Source organism: Diadema antillarum, unplaced genomic scaffold (assembly GCF_040938485.1).
Source record: "Diadema antillarum isolate AM-2024a unplaced genomic scaffold, OU_Dant_1.0 seq00001098_RagTag, whole genome shotgun sequence".
Taxonomy (NCBI): Eukaryota; Metazoa; Echinodermata; class Echinoidea; order Diadematoida; family Diadematidae; genus Diadema; species Diadema antillarum.
The window spans coordinates 171,966-199,507 of NW_027271915.1; the positions used below are offsets into that span (position 1 = coordinate 171,966).

General features: G+C 40.3%; 1 protein-coding gene across 1 annotated transcript in view; it reads right to left on the minus strand.

The window, feature by feature from the left end:
- Window positions 1-27,542, minus strand: part of LOC139743607 (phosphatidylinositol 4,5-bisphosphate 3-kinase catalytic subunit alpha isoform-like) — a 58,986-nt gene that overhangs the window by 20,502 nt on the left and 10,942 nt on the right. The window contains exons 3-4 of the mRNA XM_071654083.1: window positions 26,744-26,953; window positions 2,065-2,315 (exon numbers count right to left, since the gene is read on the minus strand). Of these exons, the coding sequence (XP_071510184.1) occupies window positions 2,065-2,315; window positions 26,744-26,953 (461 nt within the window). The remainder of the gene's footprint in view (window positions 1-2,064; window positions 2,316-26,743; window positions 26,954-27,542) is intronic.

The window sequence follows — 27,542 nt, forward strand, 5'->3', positions numbered from 1 at the left end:
AAGAGGTCTTATAACTTGAATATGTACACTGTAAAAGGACTCACGTAGAAAGAGGTGTGATGACTTGCATTCAAAAGGTCTACTGAGGTTCATATAGCAAAAAGGTCTATAAACTTGAGTACAGGAAAGGTCTCGAGAATTGCTTGGAAGGTCTGCCTTAGTACACAGGGATTCTCAGAACTCACCATATAGAAAGGCTTGACTCACATAATAAAAGGTTTACAGATTCATTAAAAAAAAAAGGCTTAAATGGTCAAAACAGGCTCAAGGTCTCAAGATTTTTGCAGGAAGAATAATATAAGTATGTACAGTGAGGCATTTACAAGGACTCACAGAAAAGGTCTATTAACTTGAATAAAAAACAACAGGTCTAAAGATTCGTGTCAAAAGATTTCTCATTGGGCTTTTTCCAAACAAGGTTTCAAGACTCATGCAGGAGGTTGTAAAATGACCTGTGGATAATAAAAAAACAGAGAAGAGAAGGAAAAAATATATCAGCAGTCATGTCATTAAAAAAAAAAAAAGGTCCTAAGACTGTCACAAAAAGGTCTCAAGACTTCGCCTGAAACAGCCTGGCAAGTTACAACTGATCTTGCGATGGTTTGAAAAAACTGCTCTCAAAAAAAGGTCTGAAAAACTCATCTCACAAGAAGCTTGAGACTCGTGCCAAATAAATTTCTCCTTTCTGCTGCATTCACACCATGTTCCCAGCAACCACAGCAGCCCTATTTGCCCGAAACATAGTGTGCCGTGGGTGTGAGGGATATTCTCCTTTTCTTTTCCCTCTCGTAGTTATTAATTCTAGTCTTCCATATTCCTGACCTAGCTCTAGTGATCATGTAGTTATCAGATGCTGTTCATACAGCGTCTGCAGGGGCAGATCCAGGAGTTCTGTAAAGAGGAGGCGCTTTCACGACATTAAGAGGGGGCGCACAAGTCACCCATTTTTTCTTTTCATTTCTTATGTTTTAACAAAAAATAAAGAGGGGGCGTGTGCCCGGTGCGCCCCCCTCTGGATTTGCCACAGGTCTGGTCACACTACACTAATCATATTTTCAGTCTCATCCCAATACAGACCGCCTCTACGTTTTGTTACGTGCTGTCACATTCTGTTGCATTCACTCTGTTTTACTACAGCCTACTAGGTTTCTGATCAGCACCATAACTGCCATGGCAAAATTTTTAAACAGTTCAAAAATCTGACACGGCGTCCACAACAATTACGGCCTGTCACATTTGCCCATCCCGTCCCCCCACACACTTTCTCATGTCCATCCCACTCTGACCTGAATCATGATTGCCGTGGCCTCTGGGTACATGGTGTAAACGTAGCATTAACCAGTTCCTTACGGGAACCTAGTATACCAGGTTCCCGTGGGAGCAACTGATACTGTAAAACGAGAAATGTTCACCTGCATTTTAATTTCGCGAGCGCCAAGATTTGCGAAATTAAAATGCACACGAAAGTTCTTGTCAACACTATATATATATGCATTGAATGCCAGGGGCAGTTCGCGAAAATTTCATGCCGCCTAAATTCACGTTTCTTTGTGTTATAATGCCCCCCCCCCAAAAAAAAAAAAAAAATGGGTTTGATAAAAAGATTAGAGTTCATTCTATCAGCACTTGTTCTCTTTCTGTTGGAAAACTGCATATATCACAATATTTTTTACCTTTTTCTGATTTAGTTTGCCCTTGCTCTGCTACAAAACCTGTATGAACATGTACATTAGCGATCAAAGCTGAGATTTCTGTGTTCGATGACCCCAGTCATTGCATTCAGGTGCCTGGTTTTGTGACAAATTTAGGACAAATGAGTCTGTGAGCCCATCAGTGCACACTCTATTCATACATCGCACTCGATCGATATTTCCATTGTTCAAGGGCACACATGTAGTTGACCCTGGGGAGGGGATAATATGCATCGCTTGACTACTTTCGCACAAGAGGATTACCAACCTGTCCGTTTGTCGACGGACAAAAAGAATCTCGTTTGGGGACATTAGAGGTACTTACAGAATTGCAGAAGGAACGGCTTAATATTCAGAGTGGAGCGGTAAATACCTTGTACTGAGAGATGGGGTAGTTGTTGTCCAGGAGGTACTCCTCGCATCCGCACACCTTGAGTACGTAGGTGGACTTGTACTCCTCGATGCACTTCTTCCGCTGCTGGTGGGTGATGTCCATGTCCTCCGTGCGCTTGGCGATCACCTCGGCAACGATGTGCTCGGGGGTGTGGTCCTTGACGGCCATGATGCAGTACTTCTCCCGGTGGCCGGTCACCGACACCACCCACACCCAGATGGTTAGCCCAGCTGTGACAGGAGGAGAGGAAAACATGCCAAGTTTACCGTCATTGTTTTTATACCTACAAACGATTCTGGCTCTCTGATTGGTTGATTGCTCATCACATGACATACAATTTACAACGCTGTACACTGACACTAGTCCGATGGTAAAATCACTGTATGATCAGTAACTTTTCCATCAAATAAACTCAGAATTTCTCTTGGAATTGTATGTTCTTCAATATTTCAGTTGAGGTTTCGAATTATCTCACAAAAGGTCAAAATCTGATTCTTGCATCTCTACTAATATTATACCGACCCTTTGATGTGTCTTCCATAATTTGCATTTCTATGTTTAGCTGTATCACCAGTGCTTATAATAATCAGCATCCCACTGAAAGTACAATTGTGCAGACAGCATGTAACTAAATGCACAAATCATTATTTTTTTTTCATCTCTATGGAGATGGCTCATGTACTAGATAGAAAAGAAATACGACAATGTATGCATGTATGATCATTTACAAACTTGAGAGAGAGAGAGATGGAGAGAGAGAGTGTGATTGTGTATGTGTGTGTATATTGGTGTTTTCAAAGAGGATCAAGCAATTCACATGATCCAGCAAGCTAGTGCAGCTCACATAAATATAAGATTTCAATACGATACAACCTACCTCCACAAAAATGACAGCGATCCTTTGCACGTGAGTCTATAATCTATTGGAAAAACAATGTGGTCACACATTCTATCGATCCTGTGGCATGCCTCTTGGTAGTCGATCAATGAAAGAAAATTGCATTATTTTCTACGACGTTGCAGTCGCAGCATCCAGTGTACTCTACGATCTAGCAATACGCCTGCTCCAGCTATTATATCACAGGTGGATTCTGCATTTGCCCTGGTTTATGGTAAACCTTTGGCCCTGCAATTTCGCTCTACATCCACCTTGGAATTCTGCCTCATTTGAGAGTGGGGGGGGGGGGGGGGGACAGAGAGGAAGATGGAAAGGGAAAGAATGAGCAGGGGGTGGGAGGAGGGAGAAATAAACAGGGGGGGGGGACATGGGGGATAGAGAGGGGTGAGGGAGATGGAGACGGAATGCATCACCTCGGGAAAAAGTCACTTTAGAGCTGCCAAAGAGCAAACCTTTTATCTATATAGGACTCTTCTCTCAGACCGTTTTTACACGGGGTCGAGGAACGTAACTGCAATAGTGAATTACAATTACGATTACAATCCCAAAATTAGAATTATCGTTCGTACACACGACCAGGGATGGCTTCGCGTATTCTGCCGTTTTGAATTTCAGAGCGAGGAGAGGTATGGCTTCTTTCCAAGTTCCCATCAATCGCTCTCGAGCAGTAAGGAGTGCGGAAGTAGTTGAAAGGTCACCGTAAACTCCCCCGCCCCTCAAAACACAATTTGGAGGTCAATCCCTACACACGACTGTTTTGTTCCGTAATTCAAGAGAATCGTCACTGGAAAACACCTCTGGATCGCCACTGGAATTACGATTCGATTCAAGTCATCCTCATTGATTCCAGTGTACTTACACTCGGCCAAAATGGCTTATTTGAATTGTGACTCTAGTGATGCATTACTAGAATCATGATTCAAATTGCGCACTATCAGTACATGTGAAAACAACTTCCGAGTATCATAACTATGTCACAGGATAATCTTGCCTATGGGTGCTGTGGGTTGAACTTCTTGTCTCTGACACATTTTCTGAGGGACACGAGGTAACTCATCCCAGAGCCAAAACATTATCAATATTGTCAACTTTTTTTTCTTTTGACAGGTTAAGGGAGCGAAAATGCCTTCAAGTGACTATTCCTGTCTATTTTTAGTTGCGCAGGGTGCGACACTTTCTCTTTCTCAGCCACTGCTAACTTCGTTATGCACAAAACAGCTGTCGCGGCTGAGTGGAAAGGGCCACATACTCAATCATAAGGTCCCTGGTTCAAGTCCCTTGGCAGCAATGGATGTGCCCCTGAGCAATTATCCCCCTTTGCCTGGTCCCTAGTGGCTGGCCACATAATCTATTACAAAATCATTATTTAAGTCAATATGGTATCAGTGGCTGCTTGTGGATGCTTTAACACATTGAGGATGAGCTGATTTTGGTTTAACACATATTTCCCATAGACCCCTGCCCGAGTATGGGGGGGGGGGGGGGGAACTACATGTATATCCTTCAATGGGTTAAGAGGATTGGATGGTCCCGAATAGCTTTTATACAGTGAGAGTGACAGATATATATTGTGTAAACAGATAAAATGTGGAGCAGTTTGACTGTGTTATCTACCCTTCTAGTAGTATTGATTTCGAAACAGAGAGATTCTTCGCATGTTGTTTCCCCAATAATGATACAGTGTAGTTGAACTTCTCCTTTAGATGAAGTATCGACCATGCTAAACCAAAAGACAAGACAACTCTTGAATCGAGCAGCTACTTCAACTGTGATAAAAGCAACCTGCAAAAATACAACCAGTGTCATGTTCCACAACAGAGTCTGCAAAAGGATCCCAGCTGTACCTCAATTGCACTTCATTAATGCTCCTGTGTCCATAGCTGAACCTTAAAAAAGTGCAATATGTCTCAGCTGCACAGGCTTCACATTCATGTGGACTATTAAGAATAGCCCAGGGGGGCATACAAACATTGCTCCACTCCATGGCACAAGTGCGATCCACCTGAACGATTATCCTGTGCCTTGGATGCGGGGTCCCTGGACAGCATCGTCACACCATCCCAGACGGATTCTCACTGAAAGGCATCAGTCAAATGCAAAACATTTTTTGGCAAAAAACAAAGGTGTAATACTAAACAGAGACAGGAGAGAAAACAGAAAGAAGAGAGTAAGAAAGAAAGAGAGAGAGAAAGAGAGAGAGAAAGAGAGAGAGAAAGAGATAGAGAAAAGAGAAGAGAGAGAGAGAGAGATGGGATGATAAGAAAGAGTGAGGGAGACAAGAAAACAAGAAGATACGGAGGAAGAAAAAGAAAACAAACTGAGAAAGACCAAGAGAAAAAAAAATGAGATGAGGAAGAGAATCATGAGAAGAATAGAAAAGAGACAGAAGAAAATGAAGAATAGAGGAACAGAAAGAGACAGAAATATGTGTTGTTTGAAAATTTGAAAGAAAACAAAAAGCTAAATGAGAGAGAAAGACACAATTAACAGAGAGATGGAAAAGCAGGCACTAAGGCAGACAATTAGAGAGGCACATTCACGGAGATAAATGTGACTAGATAAAGAGATATGTAACTATATGCACTAAACATGCATACATGATACAGGTACATTCATACAAACATACATTTATACACACAAATAACATACGGATTAGCTGAAGAACAGCCATTGGCTGAAGAAGGTTCCATGCTATTGTAGAATAAACTGAAATAAGCTCAACTGAACGCACAGACATAATGTACAGACAAACTTACAGACAGACAGAAAGACAGAGGCAAACCAGGAGACTGACACAGAAATGTAAATGTGTTCATTTTCCTTCTCCATGCCTTAGGCTACACTATGTCTGGAATGTTTCATGTTTTCTCCAAAGGTGCTTGAAAAAGATAAGCATGGTAGAGAGAGAGTCTAGAGAGAGAGAGTAGAAGGAGTGAGTGAGCTATTAGTGTGTTCACTGCACCCCTTCATCTGTAATGACAAGACTCTTCTCTCCCCTCACGCCCCTCCCCCATCTCCTCCTCCTCCTCCTCCCCTTCCTCTTCAGAGATCACGATGGAGGACAAATAACTGCAAATGCTCGAGGGCAAACATTAACAAATATTCTGCCCTGGTTATAGCTGCAGCTGCATGGCGGTGCTTGGGAAAGAAGATGAAATATAATAATATAAGGTATGATGAAATAAAAATGGACAGTTCCATATGGAAAAAGGATGATTGATTACTGTACATACATGTAGGATGAGTCAACCGCAGTTGGAAAGACATTAGTTAAAAAGAGGAAATGAATGGGATTTTTGACTGGCATCATTCAATTACAGGAAGAAAATGTGTGAAGAAATAGAAGAGTGGAGGAAAATATGACTCATGGAAAGGGAGGTGAAGAATCAGCATTGAAAGAAAACTATTATCAACACTGGTCTTAATGTTGTCTATTTCTCTCTCATCTTCAATTTTTTTCCAAACTGAACATGGATCTGTACAGGTTTTGGGCATCACTATTAAAATATTCAGGACTTTGAAAGCTTTAATAGCAATATTATACAAATCTCTCAAATTACTTGATGTTACATCTTCTCTTTCTGTCAATAGTATCTTGGTTGATTTCATTTTTTTATGATATTACCAAACTTCCATTATTCTACTGCATGGCATTCAAATATTAGACTCCTTAGTCTTATTAATCCAATCCAATCCAATCCAATCCGATCAAATCAAATCAAATCAAATCAAACAAAATCAAACCAAATGAAAGGAAATGACCACATTGCCTATCTCTTTGGAGGCTGTGGGCAAGATAATAAACAGGTCTCCACCTAAAAGATATCAGGAAACTTTCGTATACGACGGGAAGACCAAGAGTACGCGGAAGCAATCAGCCGTGACAGTCCCCGCACTCGGAACCCCGTCCCCATTTTTAAGCAGTTTCACTTTTCTGTGTGGATGAAGCAGTAGCAACAAGATCGCTGATTGGCTGGCTGCTCAACCGTGCCCAACATCGGGACCGGACGCTATTTTGGCAGAGAACCGATCTTGTTGTCCCAACGATGGGAAGTTTTTCGGATTTGAGCACGCGCAGAGGTAAATTCTGCCCACGGCACGTTCAACTAGCTGCCACGTCATGCTCACGAAAGTTCCCTACCATGGACGGTGGAAGACCTTCCACAGTACAGCACCAGACAATAACAAAATAGACAAGAATAAACATTGGAGTCCCTGTAACATAAATAACTGGCTCAATGTCAAATTTGTTTGCTATGTTGTTTACCAATGAGTCACTGCTGTCACAAAACACTATTGCTGTACCTACAGCTACCTCCACTTTCAGACTTACAAGAAGTTTTGGTTCTCAATCCTGTTTAGGGTTGCAGCATGTTTGGACAATGGGACGAGTCTCCCCCAAAGCGTACCACAAAAAAACCAAAAACACCCCATTACTGTAAAGGCAGGAATGTTCGCGTGCATTTTAATTTCGCGAATTTCGTGAGAGCCAGGATTTGCGAAATCAAAGTGCATGTGAAAGTTTTTGTCTACACTATACCCATTACATGTTAGAGGCAACTCGCAAAAATTTCATGCCGCGAAAACGGCAACTGGCTCCAATTCGCAAAAATTTCATGCTGCGAAAATATCCTGTTTTACACAGTGTGTAAAACGCTGTGGTGTTTTCTACATTGTATATCAACCAGCACTCAAAGCACACATAATGTAGGGTTAAACAGCAGCATGGCAAACTTCATGGCCTGTCAATCAACGATGGTCAAGCTCCGCCTCCTCTAATGTACATGTATACCATGACAAGTCACATATCCAGAAACACATTTACAAATGTAGCTTTGGATTTGGTGTGACACAAATTGTAGCTACAGTACTATCATTATTATCATTATTATTACATTAGACGGACATGATGTGAGATGCTTTTGTTGTGAGAAACATGACTTTGGTTTGCGTTCAGACTATCAAAATCAAATTGACTGTCATGAAGCATGTTCCTGAAGCTGTTTACATGCAAGTGCCTCTGCAAGTGTGAAAGAGGCGTTCTTTTTCTCACGGGGATCTCTGAGGAGGATATCTTGTTTTGTGTGTCTTTGCTCGTGTCATCCTCTTCTTCTCTATCTCGGCTCATGCGCACATATCCTCTCAAACCCACTTCGCATGATTGATCGGCGAATCTGTGCGCTCATTGTGAAGGATGACCCCAAGAGGTCGTCTTGGGGTCAGTCTGGGGTCACAGGGGACAGGGGGTCAGATAAATGTGGGGGTCCCCCATGACACCGCTCACTGCTCCAGAAGGATGTCAAAACTTGTAAACACGTTGGGAAAGTCTCTTCCAGGCGCTCCCGAGTTCGGATGAGTCCAAAAAGTCAGGTGGTTCCTGACAGGGATTTATGAATCCCTCTCCCGCTATTTACAGAGAGGTATTACTGGCAGGAGATGCTATTTTTTGGTGAAAATAAGAACAGAAACATACAAATTGTAGTTTGATAGAAGCTGCCCGTGAGATGGTTCTCCCATGGGCTAATCACACAAGATGTGACGCTCATTGGACCCATGTTTCGTTTTAATTGTTCTGTGTCCCGAGACTCTTCCCAGATAGTGCATGGTATATTGTTACTACAATTATGTCTGTAGTCCATATTTATACATTTCCACAGCTGATTTACAAATTGCACCTCATCTACGTACAGCTGTTGGTCGATCAGTTGCAATAAAGATACCTCAACAGAAGAATTGATCAATTTGGATATATGTATAAAGCTTATGTTAAATACTTTTATGTTTGTCATTTTGCCCTGACAAAGACTTTGCAAGGACTGAAAGCATGCAAGTCCCTTGTGACTCAATTTGTGTTGCTTTTTGTCATTAGGGGACAAGCAATATGCCTATAGATGTATCTGCACAACTACATCCACTACAATAGAAAAGACATTGAAAGATGTCTTCACCTCCAACTACCAGTGACTGCACATTAGCAGCTTTCACTTGATTTTGTTTATTATCGTATTTTTTCCAGTTTTATTTCCAGGTTCATATATTTCAATGTGTCTCTTTCCTTCTATCGATGCTAGGGACTCTACTATCATCACAAATAAAAGGATAGTCTTCAATTAATTGTACGTCTTCTGTAAGGATGCAAAATGGGGTCCTACCTTTTAATACATGTAAGCACTATAGAAGTCTGCATCAGCAATGACAGAAACTGCGCAAAATCTTTTGGTCCACTCTCAGAACTGGAGTACATGCTCAAATCAATCAAAAGTAATCAATATGAAAGAAGAAAAAAAAAAAGAGAACATAAATTCCAAATAGAACACAAAGACCAAAATTGCTCAAGAATAACTCTATTCCAGAAAGTGAAGACAAGTCACCGCAAACTGCTTGTGCAGAACAATTAGGAAAGGGAATTCCACATTGTACATTCCTGTGGTTCCAAGTTCTCTGTAACCTTTGCCCTTCCCTTCCCCTTCCTCCCTCATTACCCCACGATAACTCTTGTTTCATAGCAAGAAGGACATTAATCCTAATGCTGTTAAAAGGCAGTATGTACAGTGTCCATAACATTTTGAGGGTTTTTCTCTATATCAAATTTGGCATTTTTATATAATTTCTAAATATTTTCCTGAGCACCCTTCATGTGCTTTGTGAGTGCTGATTGGCACAGAGAACCCTGTTTCGTAGTAGGTCCTATACACTGTACAAAGTCCTCAGCACATAAAAGACTATACACTTCATTAACCCGTTGAGGACAGTTTGATTTTGCTACAACACGCATTTCCCATTGACCCTTGCCCGAGTATACTCGGGACTTGTCCTCAACGGGTTAAAAGAAAGAAAGCATGTTGTTGTTGATGTTGTTGGAATGCTTTCATTGTTAGAGACAAAGGTGAGAGTTTGGGCAGAAAGAGATACTAGACTGACGTGAGTACACAAATTCATACCGTGTGAATGATGCTGGCAAAATGCCATAGCCTGTATACTCATAGCATAATCAAGCTTTTCCTTGAATGTAATTGATATCAATCTTATGACGGTGAGATTTCTGGAAAAAAAACCAACAAACACTCTACTGCATCTAGTGGCCTCCTGGTTCCTTAGCAAGCATCGTATCCCCTGGCAAAATGAGGCAGCGATGTTTTGACGATCTTTACACTGCTTGGCTACGGCTCAATAGAAGACTTGAGGTCCATAGTAACAGAAGTACTCGGAGTCAAACAAACACTAGCGGAGTTAAATGGGGCATGCAGCGGTCTGCTTGCATATTACGCAGGGCAGCATGGAGGCCCTCAGTGGGAACGCATCCTCTCGCAGCAGCGGAGGTTGCGGAATAATTTTTACCCATCTGCTATGCTCCTTTTTCCATCACGCTTCAGCCACTGATGTTTATGGCATTTACAGCAGATGAAAAAAAAAACCCCACACAAACGGTGAATATTATGGTGAATGACCCCATCATTTTTCTGACTGGAATAAACCTGAAATGATACTGATGACAACAATGATAACGATGATTGTGTAAATTTTCATTATCTGATAAAGTGCTTGTTGCAGTAAAAGCAAAGGTTTACCTTGTGTGCATGCATTTATGCATGCGTGGGTGTACTTACATTTACATGCATGCATAATTTTACACACATACAAATGCCAACATTTACACACTCCAACTGAACACAGATCATAAAGCAAGAGTTTTTACATCCTGCAAATATGTTTAATTACTAATTCTGCTCAATTTTCAGCTCTCATTGCCCACAGTTTACCAGGTACCAGTTTGCATTATCCTGCAGTTCTGGCCCCATTTTTCTTCCCTTATTGAAAAACAAAGACATGCCTGTACATTTTTTCAGCATCCGGTCATCACAGCTCGCAGCAGCGCTTTGAGAGTCTCACAAACTACTGTTCCCTGGTTACAAGTATCTGCTTGGCAGGAAACACTGTGCCCTCAAGCAGCCCTGGGCTGAGCTGCCGCTTGCTAGTCTTTACCTACAGGCCCTTTCTCAACCCCAAAGTGAATTCTACAGCACTACCATGCAGACGATCGGATAACCGATGTGCAGTTTCCAGTTCACAGGGATGATTTTTCCACAGCCAGTGTCACAGACTGATTCTTTTATTATTAAATACAGGACATGAAGAGAATGATGCCCTACGTGATGTCCAATAATATTTTTAATAGATCAGTTGAGACCTTATTGCATAAATATCATCAATATATGTTATTGTGGTGAGTACAATTATGTGCATTTATCAACCTTAATCTTTCCATATCAATAACCATCAATTTGTGTGGCAAGGAAAAGAAAAAGAAAATAATACAATTTCACACTTATCCCGTTTCAATATACATGTTACAATTTTTGTGGAAATACAAAAAAAATCATAGCCTTTTATAGAATAATATTACCCCGATCACACCAACAAAAATAACTGTGGTACAGAGGCTGGCCTCAGTTTTTTTGGTGTAAATGCATGCGGGCCCAATTGCAGTACCAAAAGTGCGGCTGGCCCTAGGCCAGCCTCTTGTTGATGCAAGTGCAAGTGGACCCAAATGCACAGCCAAACCCTCCCAGCTGTACTGTAGCGATCACAGCCCGCCACTGTAAATGGGGTCTATGATTATACCGACTGTGCCTCAGTTATTACCTCAGAAAAATTTGAATAACTATGTCTGCATATGCTTGAATTTAAAAAAAGAAGATGTTTCATTATGATAATTTGGCTGATTAAACAGTTAGTATAATATATATGTTGTTGTTCTTATTGTACATGAAAAATTAGGTCAGAAACAAAATTGTAACTTAGAAAAAAGGTCTGCAAGTGAAGCCTAGAGCACACCATGGTGCCTTGGTATTTTGTTTATGGAGTAACAAGCATCTAGACTATTTTGATAGAGGGTTGTTTTGGTAAGCAGCTGATGACCTTAGCGTGACCTTGTTTATTACCAGAGGTCAGCTCAGGTCAGGATGAGAGATAACAAGGTCTGGATTGATTGTCTCCAGTCTGAGGAGGAGATTTCTTCTTCAAAATGAGAAACACATCCTGAATGAATGCAGAAGGGAAATGTAAACTGAGGCAACTGTGCAGGGGGGGAAAATTGGAGGCCAAATCAACCCAAACATTAAGGAGTAATTAACTTCTGCATGAAAGCAAGTGCATCACATGTCTGGGCAACAGTCCAGCTAGTGTTCCAAAAGAGCAGCCAATAGTGGATCCAGGGGGGGGGGGGGGGGGGGGGGGGGGGTGGGGGGGAGAGGGAGCGCGCCCCCTCTTTATTTTTTGTTAACCCGTTGAGGACGGTTTGATATTGCTACAACACGCATTTCCCATAGACCCTTGCCCGAGTATTCTCGGGACTCGTCCTCAACGGGTTAAAACAAAGGAAGTAAAAAGAAAAAAAATGAGGGGGGGGGGGGCATGTGCGCCCCCCTTTAATTTTGTATTGGCGCCTCCCCTTTACAGAATTCCTGGATCCGCCCCGGCAGCCTGTGGTAACATGATGAAAAATATGACTGAATGAAATGGTCAATACTACAGGACAATGATACAAAGAAAACATAAACAGAATCTATTTGAACAAAACATATTTACCCGTTTCTATCAAAATGAAAGAGCACTTGACTTGCATCTTTTAGAAAGCAGAGGGAACAATATTACCCTCAACATGTGTCAGTATTGGAAAATGTCGAGGGATGGTGTACTTTTCATTGAAAAAAAAAAGTGAAATTCTGTGAAATCCTCTTTATGCTTTCTTTATATCATTGTCCTGTAGTGATGTCACAAACTGTTGCAGTCTTCTCATCCAGCGATGACAGCACCAAAACTTTATAACTTTATAACTTAAACTTAACTTAAATTTATAACTTTTGAACCGATTGTCTGATTTTCCTCAAACTTCGCTAATGTGTTCTATCTACTGTGTATATTACTGTATCCACACATCCTTTACATTTGGGTGAATTTGTCCTTTTAAAAGACCACAATAATTTGATGCAAATGTTAAATCACATTCTTATTGATTAGTAAATAGGTGTGTATTTTCATTCAGTTGAAGTGATATGATCATCATCATCTCTGCCCAGTGGATTATGTGGTTTTGAATAATATCACTCATTTGTGAAAATATATGAAAATTTGAAATTCTGAAACTTTCTCATTCAATGTTATATTTTCATGGCATATCTACTATTGCATTTGTTTGGCTATCCTCTCTGTTCATAAAAGCCAACTTTCAAACATGGTGCTGAACTGTACTTTAAAAGGTGCATAGCACTAGCGGCTCTGTGATAGCAAGCACAGGGTGCTTCATCCGATCACTGCAACATCCCCAGCCTACATTGTACGTGACTCGGTCTGCATCCGTACCAACCAGAGAAGAGGAGGCAGCAGAGAGGTACAGGGCAGCCTCCACCGCAGCCCAAGATACCGGCAGGCAGGTACTGGACAACCTCCATGAGGGAAAAACCAACAACTAAAAGGCCAAGCTACATAGGGTAGGAACATCGCTGCAGAAAGGCGAATCAAACTCTGGCTTGTACATCGGCTGCCATGAACTCATCTTTTTTTTTCTTTGTTTTTAAACTGATGCGCTCAGACCCGGCTTTCATTTTTATGAATCAAGTCTTGCTAGAATGGCAAATTTCCTACATGTATAGCAACAGCCAATCAAGAACAGGATTCTTGTCATTACCATGACACTTGCCAGTGCCACAAGAGTTGTTACCAAGGAAACATTTTATGAAAGCTGAGTCCTGATCCTTTTTGTACACATGAGAGTACAGAATGCAGAGTTTCAAAGAGAAAACCACTCTTGTTGGCATACCTTGTCAGTGGACAGTTTTTTTTTTTATAGCTTTTGCTTCTATTTTCGATAATCAAATCTATCATCAATTAATTTCTATAATCGGGTAAAAACAATCTTTAATTATATTACAGACAATGTACATTGTAGAGTCATATAGCACAAAATGATTACATGGAAAATTAGAAAACAAAAGAGGACAGAAGGCATTACACAAGAGAATACTGCAGAACCAGAAATATTCACGGAATGATATATTCGCGAAGGAGCCAACAGTATTTTTCGTAGCATGAAATTTTTTGCAAATTGCCACTGGCATTCATTGCATAGAGTAGACAAGAACTTCCACATGGATTCTAATTTCACGTATCTAGACTCCTTGCAAAATTTGTGACAATTTCATGCACACTACAATTTTTTGATTTAGTAGCACAAAAATGAGGTTGTTTTTTTTTTCCAGATTATTATATATGTTATTGGCCTATAAAAAAAAAAAAAATCACCGCACGGTTTTCTCTTTGAGCTAACTTTCATTTGGTGTACGGGGAGGGGAAGGGATGGGACTGTCAAATTCACAATTATTTTCCTAACAAGGAAATCATATTATAACAGTGTGCTACTAGACCAAACCTACACATTGTATGTAGTGCACCAGCATGTTGCAAATTGTAATGAGGTGCTGCAAAACACGATATTTTCACACCATGAAATTTTCGCGAGTTGCCTCTAATATTCAATGCACATAGTGTAGACGAGATCTTTAGCATACATTTCAATTTTGCGAAACTTGGCTCTGGCGAAATTCGCGAAATTAAAATGCTCGCGAACATTCCTCATTTTTACATTACCCTTTTTTAGACAAGATAACATGAGAGGACGGCTTGGGGAGTTGGGGGAGAGGCAAGTGAGATATACTGTGGAATACGTTGATGATACAACGGGAGATGCATCAGTACGTGATATCAATAAACCCAATGTTCTCAGCGATGGCTTTTAAGAGCATAATGGGAAATAGATTGCTTGATAAATAAAGTGCAGTTGCCTTCTCAAATATCAACCAGGGGGGAAAGTGGTCTATGTACATTGTGTATGTGTGTGTGTGGGTGTGGGGGGGGGGGGGGGGGCGCAATGATGAACTATTATCATTACACAATGAACTTCTGTCCCTGAGACTGATAATGCAGAAAGTACAGGAGTGAGCAAGCGGCAATATCTAAAAGAAAACAATCTCTATTAAAATTGGAGGCAAAGGGGGCAACATGCATATTTACAAGTATAGTAGGTCATAACATCAAATACAACATAGGCAGTCTGGAATAGGGCTTTTTTTTGGGGGGGGGGGACAAAAAGAACGAATGAGGAAGACACTGAAATGATGACGGTATGTCTCTTATAAGAAATCACTATGAGTACATCCCTTTTCTAAACATATTCTCTCTCTCACTCTCAAGATCTCAATACTTCTTGCTTTTAGTCTACCTGTTACATACAGTAGGACCTCGATTATCTGGCTACATTGGGACCGGGGTGGGGGGGCCTCCGGATAGTCAATTTGGCCAGATAAGAGAGATATACATGTATGCTCTAATACAGCACTTTCTAGCATATCATGCTAGGGGTTTTTACATCTGTTATTACCAACTTACTAATATTATGATTATGTGCATGGCATTATCATGTTTCATACTTCATATGATACATAAATAAAACGAAATATTTATAAGTAAAATATCTCTTCATATCCCTTCATGTATAGTTTGTTTGATAGATATTGACCAACAATGAGATCGATAATTCAATGCGTCTCATTGAATACTGCCTCTGCATTGTAACCACTGCTGTGCACTCAGTGCCAGTGACACGCACAGCACCGGTCATTGACATATCTCATGAACTGACTTAAAAGTTACAGTCTGCTGCGATGATTGAAATAGTCGTGTATTTGCCCGATAATGGTTGAATGTGTGTTTGTTTTGTGTGAGATCTGGCACTGAAAATACATGAAAACTTCCAACAAAAAAAAACTGTCAGCCAGTCAACGTCCGGATAATCGATGGCCGGAAAATCGAGATCCTACTGTTCTTACAGCATCACTGAATGTGTTTTTCTCCTACCAAAGCATATCTCTCTTTTTTTGTTTTTCTGTTGCTCATCCGACCCATGCGAGAGAACATTTGAGGAGTGAACGGGAGAGGATAAGTAGCACGCTTGCTTTAAAAAGCACTGGCTAGCTAGGCAACCCTGGGAAAACAGCCGAGTAGCTAGCAGACATACAAAGAAGAGGGGTGGGGGGAGACTAAGAGAGTGATGAGCAAGAGAGGCAGGCAGACAGAGGTAAGAGACATCAAACATATTTACATTTTCTGTTTTTGCCTCAGAGCCAAAAATACATCCGCACTTGTCTCTTTTTTTCTCCCCCCTCATCTTCTCCGATGTTGTTTTGCTTTTGTTTTTTTCCGCGCAGGCGAGGGCGGCGATGAAAACCACCGAGTTGGGCCCTGGATGACACCAACCCGAGCATGAGGGAGAGCGAGAGACAAGTGGGTATTACATACGATGTGAGCATCTCACTGTAAAGCCCCGCCCTCAATCCAATCCAATGCTGTCAGTCGGTTTTTCTTGTTTTTCACAAGAGATGTTTGCAAAGAAAAAAAAAAGGAGGGGAAAGGAGGGGGGGGGGGAGAGAGAAGAACCAAAATCGGTGGAATTGCAGTGGCATGGCAACCTTCATATCTGGCTGGTTCGTGAAAACAAGAGATGAGGATATTGATCTGTACGCCTCCTTGCATTTGTTTACAGTGAGAGCAATATACCAGAGTTCATTCACTGTCCGTCTCTGCCGAGTATTCTTCCCCTCTCTCATCTACAAATTGTAATTAGATAATGCACAGTATCAGCATCCCCCTATATTCCCTTTGCCTTTGAGAAGACAAACATGGCAGAGAGAGATTGCTCACTGTAGCATTGTAATGAGAGAGACAACAGGAAAATATAGCAAAAGCGACAGGGATGGGGGGGGGGGGGGAGGAGGATGAGGAGGGGAGGAGGAGGATGAGGAGGGGATGAGGATGAGGGCAGAGAGAATCACGAATGGAACGTAAACAGCTTAATAGGTGTAGGACCTTGTCCAGACATTATTCTATCAACCTAATTCTGTTGATTCATAGGGGAAGCATGCCATGAGTGTTTTGATGATAAAAGCAAAGTTGAGTAATGGGGTCATTAAAAAGAAAAGAAAAAGTGTACTGGTACACTCTTGACATATGTGCACTCGTGCACTTTGTGACCCATTGCCAGCGTTCCCACCGAATCGATACATGGTACATATAGCTATGCATTTTCTGTCTGTCCTTCCCCAGAAAAAGAAAAAAAAATTGTTCTGCTATTCCTGAACTAAAATTGTTCTAAAAAGGAAATTCTGTTTCTGCAAATATAATGTATGGTAGAAACTGAAATACTGATTTATAACTGCATATCAATAGTGAAAACATATCAATATCCCTGGCCTCAAGGCTTATGTATGATTCTAATTATTTAATTGCATCCTATATCAATCAATCCCGAATTTGGCTATGCCTACTCATTCCTGGCTCCTCAATTTAGCCACACCCAAACTTAGCTCTCCAACTCTTAACATAAGCAAAATGAATATGAATGGTACTAGGTTGGTAACCCCTTCTGTGCCAGGGACTTTAGACAGTGTGTACAATGGTATGGGAATATCATGTGCCACTCAGCTCTCATAGCACTCAAAGGGCTACAGTACAGGGGCCCTTGCAGGAATGCAAATTCGCACAGGTGGAAGAAATATCTCAAATTACAATGACCTGCTGCAGACAATCCCTTGAGATTGCAAAACATGATTTGAAATCTACTAATAAGCATTGGTGACAGATTGGTAAACAACAGCTGCATTCACACTAATAGATCAATAAATCAATAAAATATATTGTGGCGGGCATTCTGTAGTGATGTGTGCTTTAAATAATGGGATATAACATCTATCTATCTTGAGATCTATCTTGGGATATTTATCTATCTATCTATCTATCTTGAGATTTGTATCCCACTAAGTTGTGTATATGTGTGAATCCCCTTTATGGGTTACACCATTAGATTGTATTACTTTATATTGACTGATCAAAGCTTATTTGCTAAAGAAGCAACAGCTCTCATATCCATGGTGCTAAGAATATTAAGATATTCCTTGCAATAGTCCATGCCCACAATGAAACAGCATAGCAACTGTCCTTATAATCAAATCTTCAGGATTGCCTTTGTTGAATCAATTCAACATCCCCACCCCTACTTTGTTTTGTTTTTTAATAGGAAATTTAAATAAACATTGTACATATAATTGTGAGTTTTGACTGCATTTCCACACCTCTTCAATTCATCTATTATGCATCTGTTTCGTTGCCTTGAAAGTAAGTTTAAAACTAGCAAATCAAAAGTACAAAATCAGCCAATCATATTTGAGCTCTGTAATGATGTCATTGAGTGAACATGTGTTACTTTCTCTCTCCATGAATCTAGTGTGAACCACTGTCATGAGTGGCCCTTTTCTATCCCTCCCCAACAATTAACAGCGAGCTTTAGATAGTAATTTACAACGCAAACGCTATAAAGATGACACAGATGATGATGATTTTGACACAGATGATTTTCGTGGCATTAGTGGAGATGCAGCTCACTCTCGGGTATTTACAATGTAGTGCAACATGTTTCACAATTGTAAATACCCTCGAGTGCGCTATACGCCTCCACTAACGCACTCTATCCTGTGCATCATTTGTATAGACACAGCCTGCTGCGTTGGACAATGGAAACAGCTGTCTCGCGCAAGTGCAGAACACCATTTCTGGCCTGATTAGCATCATCCTAATGCTCACATCCTAGATCTAAAGATCTAATATACACCATAACTCATTAAAGACCACAAATCTATAGAGGACAATCTTTATTTTCTTTCTCTCATTCTTTTGAATCTCTATCCCTTTCCTCAATCTCTCTGTCAGTGTGTCTGTCTCTTCCCTAGTTTGTCCGTCTGTTTGTTTGTCTGCCAGAATGAAGCAGCCACTGCTTCTAACTCTGCAGATCCTCATGTTACTCTGCAAGACCCCCCCCCCCCTTTTTTTTTTTTCTCTTAGTTGGGCCACGGGGAAATCAGAGACTGCCACGGCGGAGGTAAACAAGTCTTAATAATTCAGCGGTGCCCAAAGTGCGGCTGCCGTGTCAGCGCAAACAGGAAGCCGTCCGCCGCACAGACGAGTAGCATCATGCTACACGCGTGAGAGGAAAAGGCAGAGCAATCGTGTGATTGGTGGAATCACTGACAGTACAATTTCCTATCATTTCTTCTTCTTTTTGTGTGTGTGTGTGCATTTGAAGTAACTTTGAGACAAGTTAAAAGCCTCTTAGTTCCATTTAGAGTCAGGGAGACTAAAGAAAAAAAAACAAACAACTTCTTAACCCGTTGAGGATGAATCCCAAGTATACTCAGGCAGGTGTCTATGGGAAATGTGTATTGTAGCAACATCCAACCGTCCTCAACAGGTTAAATGAAGCATATGCATGTTTTGAAGATAACTTTCATTCTCCCCCTCCCCCCCCCCCATTCAAAAATACTCCCAATAGCTAGAAAAGGAAAGATTACATAATAGCTCAATGATCAGCAATGTCTGTTTAAATGGCTGTTATAATACTTATAACATCATCAACATCAGATCTACCAATCTACCATTGATGTGAACATACCTCTCCTAAACTCTGGATGGACCTACCATGTGTTGGTGCTCCCTGTCGATCAAGCAACGTAATTCTGTATGCCCAGTGTGGCCAGGACACCAACATGCTGCGCAATATCATGCACAGTATACTCTATTACAATGTTCTTAATGCATTTTTTTTCTCTCTTCCATATAAACTCATACTTATTTTCTCATCAACCTTGTCTCATCTCTAAAGATCCCGTCTCGCTTTTCTATTCAATGCCAGACACACAAACACTATTTTCAACAAATTGAACAAATAATTAGAAAGTAACAGCTCTCTTTAAACAGTTTCCCATGTAACAAGCTTTTCATGCAAATTACTTTTTATCACACACAACACAAAAGAGATAAGAGACACTTGACATTTGAAGACAAATACTGAAAAGTCTCCTCTTTTTCGCAATAACTGACAAAGCAATAATTAAGTTTCCTGTTGTTTGCCACATTAGAATCGGACAGAAATGCGCCTGTCCTTCGATTTCGAAAGATCGCCGCCGGGCACGAAAGGTTTAGTCGAGCTTGTGATGCTATCATGGCATGTGGAGCACCAAGGAGATCACTGTCGCTTTTTAATCTTTCCGCCTTCGGACATGATTTAGCAGAAGAGGACATCCAGTTGTTGTTTTTTCCCCTTGCCCTATGGAAATTCGATACAGCACTTAAACACACACAATCAAGTATGGTATTTTCTTCTTCTTTTTTTGTTTTCTTTTTCTTTTCTTTTTTCTTCTTTTTCTTCTTCTTTTCCTTCTTCTTGAGGCTGCAAGTGTTGGCAACAGCAATCACTTGAGGTGTGAAGAATGAGCTTGTATTGGATATTTTCAACGAGCAGCCATATTCTGGAGACACAATGCATAAATGTAGATTGCATCGATCTGAAAAGAACTCAGAATCTGATTAATCCAATGCACTTGTTTGATGTCACGAATGGTGGACCAAATTGTTTTCACAAGTAATACAATATATGTATATAGTGATATATTTTTTTTTTAAAGCTACATTTTGCTACTCACTTCATCAACTATACTACATGTATTTATGTACGGCACTATCTGGAATATCAAATTCACAGATGCATGACAGATTTGATACATGAAATTCATTTTCTCTTTAAATATCCATCTTCATATCTTGCAGTGTTCTCTGGAGTATGTAGGCCTATTCCTTCTTGGTCATCTATCATACTGGACAAGGCGAGACACTGGGTGTTCATCACTGGATTCTGAACATTGTAGGTGGCTGATTCCTTCAATCTCGTTCTCGCATTACGAACAAATCACCTTCCATGGAGATCATCATGGCTTATTAACAGCTAATCGTTCGTAATGATTTCATATCAAATATCCAGCATCCAGTACTGTAAGAGTGGGGATTTTTACGGGAATGAATTTTTCGCACTCTGGTCTGGTAAGATGAATTTTGTGTGTTTTGAATTCCACAGAATCAAAGAGATAAATAATATTTGATACTTATTAACAGGCATAGAATTTGCATGCTCTTATTTTTTGTGCTTATTTCAAGCTGCAAAAATTGCCCTGTGCACCAAAAAAAAATCCTCTTTATGGTACTATTACTACTAGCCTACTTGATGGGACAATGACAATGACAGAAATTATACTTCAATGGCTTGTATGAGAAGATGATTTTTGTTGTGATAAGGCATCTGCATACAGGAAGAATGGAGACTTTAAATACACCATTGTAGTTGGCACTATCCCATTTAATAAATCGAGCCATCTCCAAATCGGGAAGGATGGAGACCGGTAAATTTTCAGAGATGGAGAGAGGGGGTAGAGTTCCGGAGCACTGCCTCCTGGGGAGATCTTAACTTCCAATGTCACCCCATCCATGCACTTTGTTTTGATAAATTTCCCCCAAATGAAGCTGTGATATGAAAAGCACTCCAATATATAAACAGGATTTGATCTTCCTTCCATGGTCCATGAACGATGATGCATTTCCGTTTCCATGGCGGCAGCGTGGCACAAATAAGGCTTTGGCATCCTCTCTGGGCAGGATAAAATCTACTTGCAGTATTGGCTGTAAACTACATTGTTGGCCGAGTGCAAGGGTGCAATTTACAAAGAATGAAGGTACAAGATTAAGCTGGAGCTGGGAGCTTCTGGCAGAATTTGATTTCCAGAAAATAATGCTGACTTAGAAGGAGAAAACCGCAAGAAAATAAAACGTTATTGGCCATACCGCCAAGAGTTACATGTACATCTGGATACATTTTGCCAAAGTACCCACAAAGTTCCCCCTAAGTTCTTTTCAATTACGACATGAATCTTGCCAGAAATTGATCAACTGCATAAAAATATGGAAACAGAAAACTCACCTGATGAGATGGAAATTATATGATAAGGGTACTTTGTACTCAGTCGATAGCATGTCTGCCTTTTAATCAAATGGATTAAGGTCTGAGTGCCACTGAGTCTATGTTGTGTATAATCATGCCTTCCCCTCTGGTTATTACGAGACAAAAGGCTGGGAAATGATGCAAAGTATGCATGTGTCAACTTCTGGGTATTGAAAAGCGGGCTGTTTTCGAGCTGATGAAGACGCACTTTCATAATATCAGGCTATTTTCTAAAAACCACAAAATAGCCCAATAGTTTTGAATTTTGGTCTGATGAAGACATACCTATTAACATTCTGTCTCTAGGATAAGATATTAAAATGAAGGTCTCGTGTATGAGGCAGTTACAACTAATGTACAAACAATGTAACATACGTTGTAGATTCCACTTCATTTCCTTGCAAAGAGCAGGGTGCTTACCCAGTGAAGTGGTCAGCCCCACCCCCCCCCCCCTTCCCACACACACACATACACCAGAAAGCGGGCGAATGACGATCACCTTTGTGGCTCTCCCCAAGTGAATAGCAATAGTCAGCAAACGGTATTAACTCAGTATTATTATTGTGCCACACGAAGAAGTACAGGAAGAAAAAGACGAACCATGTTCATGGCAACTGTGATCTGCCAATAGGCATCTATTATGGCAAGTTGGTCATGTTGGGTTGGGTTTGGAGTTGTATACAACATAATAAAGATGGGCTGATTCATGTGATATTCAAGCATACAGCTATCACGTCCTTTGTTTCCTGAAATTTGCAGGGATCTGTCACTTTGAATTTACTTTGAGCAAAGCAGTCACTTTCTCATCTAGAAAAGATGTTAAAAAAAGAAATCATCCCTTTACTTGCAAATGTTGCATAGTACATTTGTAAATTCAACCTGACTTCAAGGTAATGCAACAATTTGAAGTGGTTCCACATCCAATACTGAATAGGCAAATGTCATTTTCCTGCAGGTGAAGTTACAGACAAAACTTACAGCAGCAGAGCACAGTGGACGACAAATCAGTCTATTACAGATGAGAGAAAATCTATCACCCTTCCCCCTGAAGCAGATTATACTGCATCTAATATCTCCCTTGAACCCTACCCCCCCCCCCTTTGACAACGAGTAGACTGCATTTAAATGAATTCTGACAGTCTAATGCGACTGAATATCATCCTATGTGGTGTGCTCTCCAAATAGTAAGCTCCAATCTCCACTCGTGATGTCACAAATCATAAGCCTTTCCCTCTCTCTCCATTGGAAAGAGGGGTAGGGGTGGGATGGGGGGGGGGGGTAGGGGTGTGGGATCAGAAGGAATTCCATGTATAGGGGCAAAGAAATTGAAATTGGCAGTGCGGTCTATACGGACAGCTGTAATTCAGTTTGTAGGGGAGTTCATGCGTCTCATAATTCAATTACGGATATTGGCCGATCTATACCGTGATTGGAAAAGCAGCTCAGTGTAGTTTTTTGCCAACACAAGCTATCACACTCGACCTTTAAGACCTCCCCTCTACTCCCACTCTTCTTTCTCTTAGAGTTCATGTGTTAAAAATGGAAAAAAAAGTAAACAAAATTGAATGGCTCAAAGGAGACTTTCCTCTCATACTATTCAGTTCTGCATGTAACCATGTACAATGTAGTCATATGTCAAATGCAACTCATCAGTTAAAGGCATAATTTACCATTTGCAGATGACACAAAAACCTAGCATTAGTGCTTCAAAATAGTTCTAAAATGTGAGTTGGGGATAGAAACAACCAATGTACAAATATGAGCAAGTATAATTGATGTTAAGTATTGTGAAATATAAAAAATGTGAACAATAGTTATAATAAAAATGTTTCCAGACTAAACCGTGTACAGTTATGGTCTAATGAGAAAAATAGTGATATCTCCTTATATTTTAAGCTTTATTGCAAAAATTCTATACGGCAGGATGTTTTGTGATACAACTGACCTACACATAGGCCTATGCATCACAAGTCATATCTTGAACATTTTTTAAACCACTTCTCCCAAAGGTAAACAGGACATTCAAAATGTGAGTGAAAGCAGTGAGAACTACAAAGTTACCAAGTTTGAATATATACATTGTAACTTGTTTCAGCTGGATATAAACAGCTCTGCATGATGCTACAAACCCACTTGTCCATTTGCTAGGGGCAACTGAAACTTATTTTGTGGGGCAAGTAGTACATATGGGCACTTGCCTGAGGGGAAAACAAAAGTGTGGAGTGCCACCACACTTTGCCTGCATGACCAAATGGACAATCGGGAGAACATTAATGATATATTACTTTTTTGTCACATCCAAGCAGACATTACCTCAACTGGAAAGAGAGGAGCAGCATCACGCGCCTTGCCACTGAGTAGCACAGGCCCATTCCCCTGCATTTTGAACAGGGGAACTCCCTACACACCACAGTCTTCCTTTGACGCACTGGGCGCTGCATGTACATTGGAATCATTGTGGTATCAACTGCTACAGTAATTCGGTGTCACCATTTTCATTGCCAAAATATCACAGTTAATAGATACCGCGGTTATTCAGTTTGTATCATTCTCATTCACTATTGAATACTGTGGTAATTCTGGCCTGAAAGAACACAGTCTCTACGTTTAGCACTGGACACGTATAATGCATTCGACCTCCTAGGAGGAGAACAGAACACATGAAGTATGTCAGGTCATGTGAGAAAGATACCACAGTGCGATGGGTGCCATATCGCGACATGATTCACATCCAAAGCTCGCATGCACATTTCATGCAAAGTTCAAATTATCATCCTAGATTGAACAGTATTTCACGATGCACTACGCAAGGTATTTTGCCGTCTGTTTGCACCCACATCAAAATAACATGCTTGCATGCAGATTTTACAACTGTATGCAGAGTTCAAATTATCGCCCTAGATAGTACAGTATTTAACCATGCATTCTGCGAGGTATTTTGCTGTCTGTTTCCACTCACATATTAATTCCAAAATAACATGCACAATACTGCAGTATTGCAGTATTTCTCCATAAATATGAGTGGGCCAATTGCTGAACAATCGGGGGTAGGGCGAGGAGAAGAGTTAACTTGGGCTCATGATATTTGAATTACTGTAAAACCAGAAATATTTGCGAATTGGAGCCAATGGTCTTTTTCACAGCATGAAAATTATTTTTTTAATTGCCACTGGCATTCAATGCATACAATGTATAGTGTAGACAAGAATTTTTGCCTGCACCTTAATTTGGCAAACCTTGGCCATCGCGAAATTTGTGAAACCAAAATGCTCACAAAAATGTCTGGTTTTACAATAGTGTTTCAACACTGTATCTCAACCAGGATTATTGGAGGGTGGTTTGAGACAGATACAATTCATCTGGTCTATTGTATCATCAAATTCACATTCATCTGAAAATTCACATTCATCTGGCACTTGTAGAACCTGCCTGGTTTTGTGGGGGAGATTTGAAAGACCTGTGGTATTTGGTTCATAAATCTCAAAGATAGGAAAGCTGGGAAAAGGGCTGGACTCAAGTTTGACCTTTTTTCTAACTCATGGAGAATGTTCATGTATATTGACAAAAAGTCATGAGATGAAACTTTAAGAAATGACCTCAGCATTTCTGCATTTTGAAAAACAAACATTTAGGTGATGGTAATAACAACTTGTGTATTTAAAATCATAAGGATGACGTCATAGTGAAGTTAGGATAATATAGTAATATTACAATATGGTTATGACGTTACTTGTGATAGTGGTAATAATGAAAAGCAAGCGCTGCCACAAGTGGAAAATATTTTGTTTTGAAATCTCCATTTTGACCTTTGTGTTTCATTCAAATGAAAACAACTTGGCTAAAACATCTAAACAAGGATGACATCACAGTGAAGTTAGGATAATACAGTTACAAGGGGTACTGCTGGTATGTATTGTATAATTGATATCACTAGTGAAAATCAAACATTGCCAAATGTGGAAAATATTTGTCTGTTTTTTTTTTCTCTTCTGATATGAAGCAAACTCAGCAGCCACTACCATGCTTCACTGCGAACATTTTTTTTTTAAGGTACTAGTAATCCCCATCAAACTCCCATAATACCAAATGGCAAATAATATTTTTCAGATGAGTGCTTTCTAGCATCCGCGCTATTGAAATAGCGCACCGCCATCAGTATTCCTGTGCACCGCTCGAGTCGGCACGAAAGTGAAAAACAATTGCCGCATCGCCATGACGACCGTGCTCTCTCCATCAATATCATCCAGGGATGTTGGCCTTCACTGCAAACAACTGGTTAATTTCATAACACCTGCTACAGGGGGGAACCTGTCGATGCATACTATGTGCAAATTGGAAATTTGGCAGGCACAGTGGGTCTGTGACAGGGAGGTTTCTTGACATGAATAGGAGTAAAGCCCCGAGTGCTTTCTATTTAGGGAGTGGTCTCTGGAATACATTGTAAACAAGATCTTTACCTTGCTGTAAAAAATTATGAACTAAATGCATCATACCAAAAAAAAAACAACCCTAAAAAAAAAAAAAACAAAACAAAACAAAACAAAAAAACCCCCCAAAAAACATAATTTTTAAACAAAAACCACAGCCAACACCCAAAAAGAAACAAACAAATAAAATACATTTAAAAGAAGAATTCTCTGTTTCGAACACACACACGCGCACTCATACACGTGTAGTTTATACGTAAAAAGCACATGTCCACAAAACTCTACCCCTTTCTAACCCCTAAGTCACAACTTGACTTGCAATACAAAGAGCCACTAACAAGGTGGAAAAAAAAAAAAAAAACCTTTATCCTCCACGAAACGGAATTCCAGGATCTGTCTTACCTATGTCCAGTTTCTGCATGATGTGGGTGGGCAGGATCTCGGAGGCTTCCAGGTTTGGGGGGTAAGCGTAGAGGGCGTGGCCCAACTTCCCCTGCTCTTCTCGCTCCTCCACCACCGACATGCACATGGCCAGGATGTTGCGCCGGAAGTGGACCACCTGCGGATCCTTGATGGAGTCGAACTCGTTGACGGGCACGCCGATGGCAGCGCCTAAAGTGAGATGACAAGTTAGAATAAATCAGTTTCCCCATTATTCATCTTTATCATCATTACTGTCCATCATTATCGTCTGTATCTTGATCATTGCCATCACTCATCACTATTGTCATTACTATTATCATTATTATCCTCACATCATTATCATCTCTATTATCATTGTTGTTATCATCAATATCATTAACGTTAAACATGTATTACCATCATTCTCAACATTACCAAGGGTTCTTACCATAATTGGTATTACATAATTCTACTTTCATCATCACTGTCATCACCATTATCAATTGTCATTTAAAAAAAGACATTTCATACATTCTTTACTTCTCATTCCCTACATTGTACTTCTACTTATATTATACGCCCAATCAATCCTCTCTTCCCAACCAAAACAATTGGACAATAAACCCTACATTGCATTTCTGTCTGTCCATGTTCCATACTTTCACCACTAAGTCTAGAAATGCAAAAAACACAATGTTTAACAGAATTTTTGGACTGATATCATCTTTCCTAATCAATATTTGGAGCATTCAGCTGACAAGCAACAAGTTTTCAAAGAGCCCTGACCTTCAAATGTTAA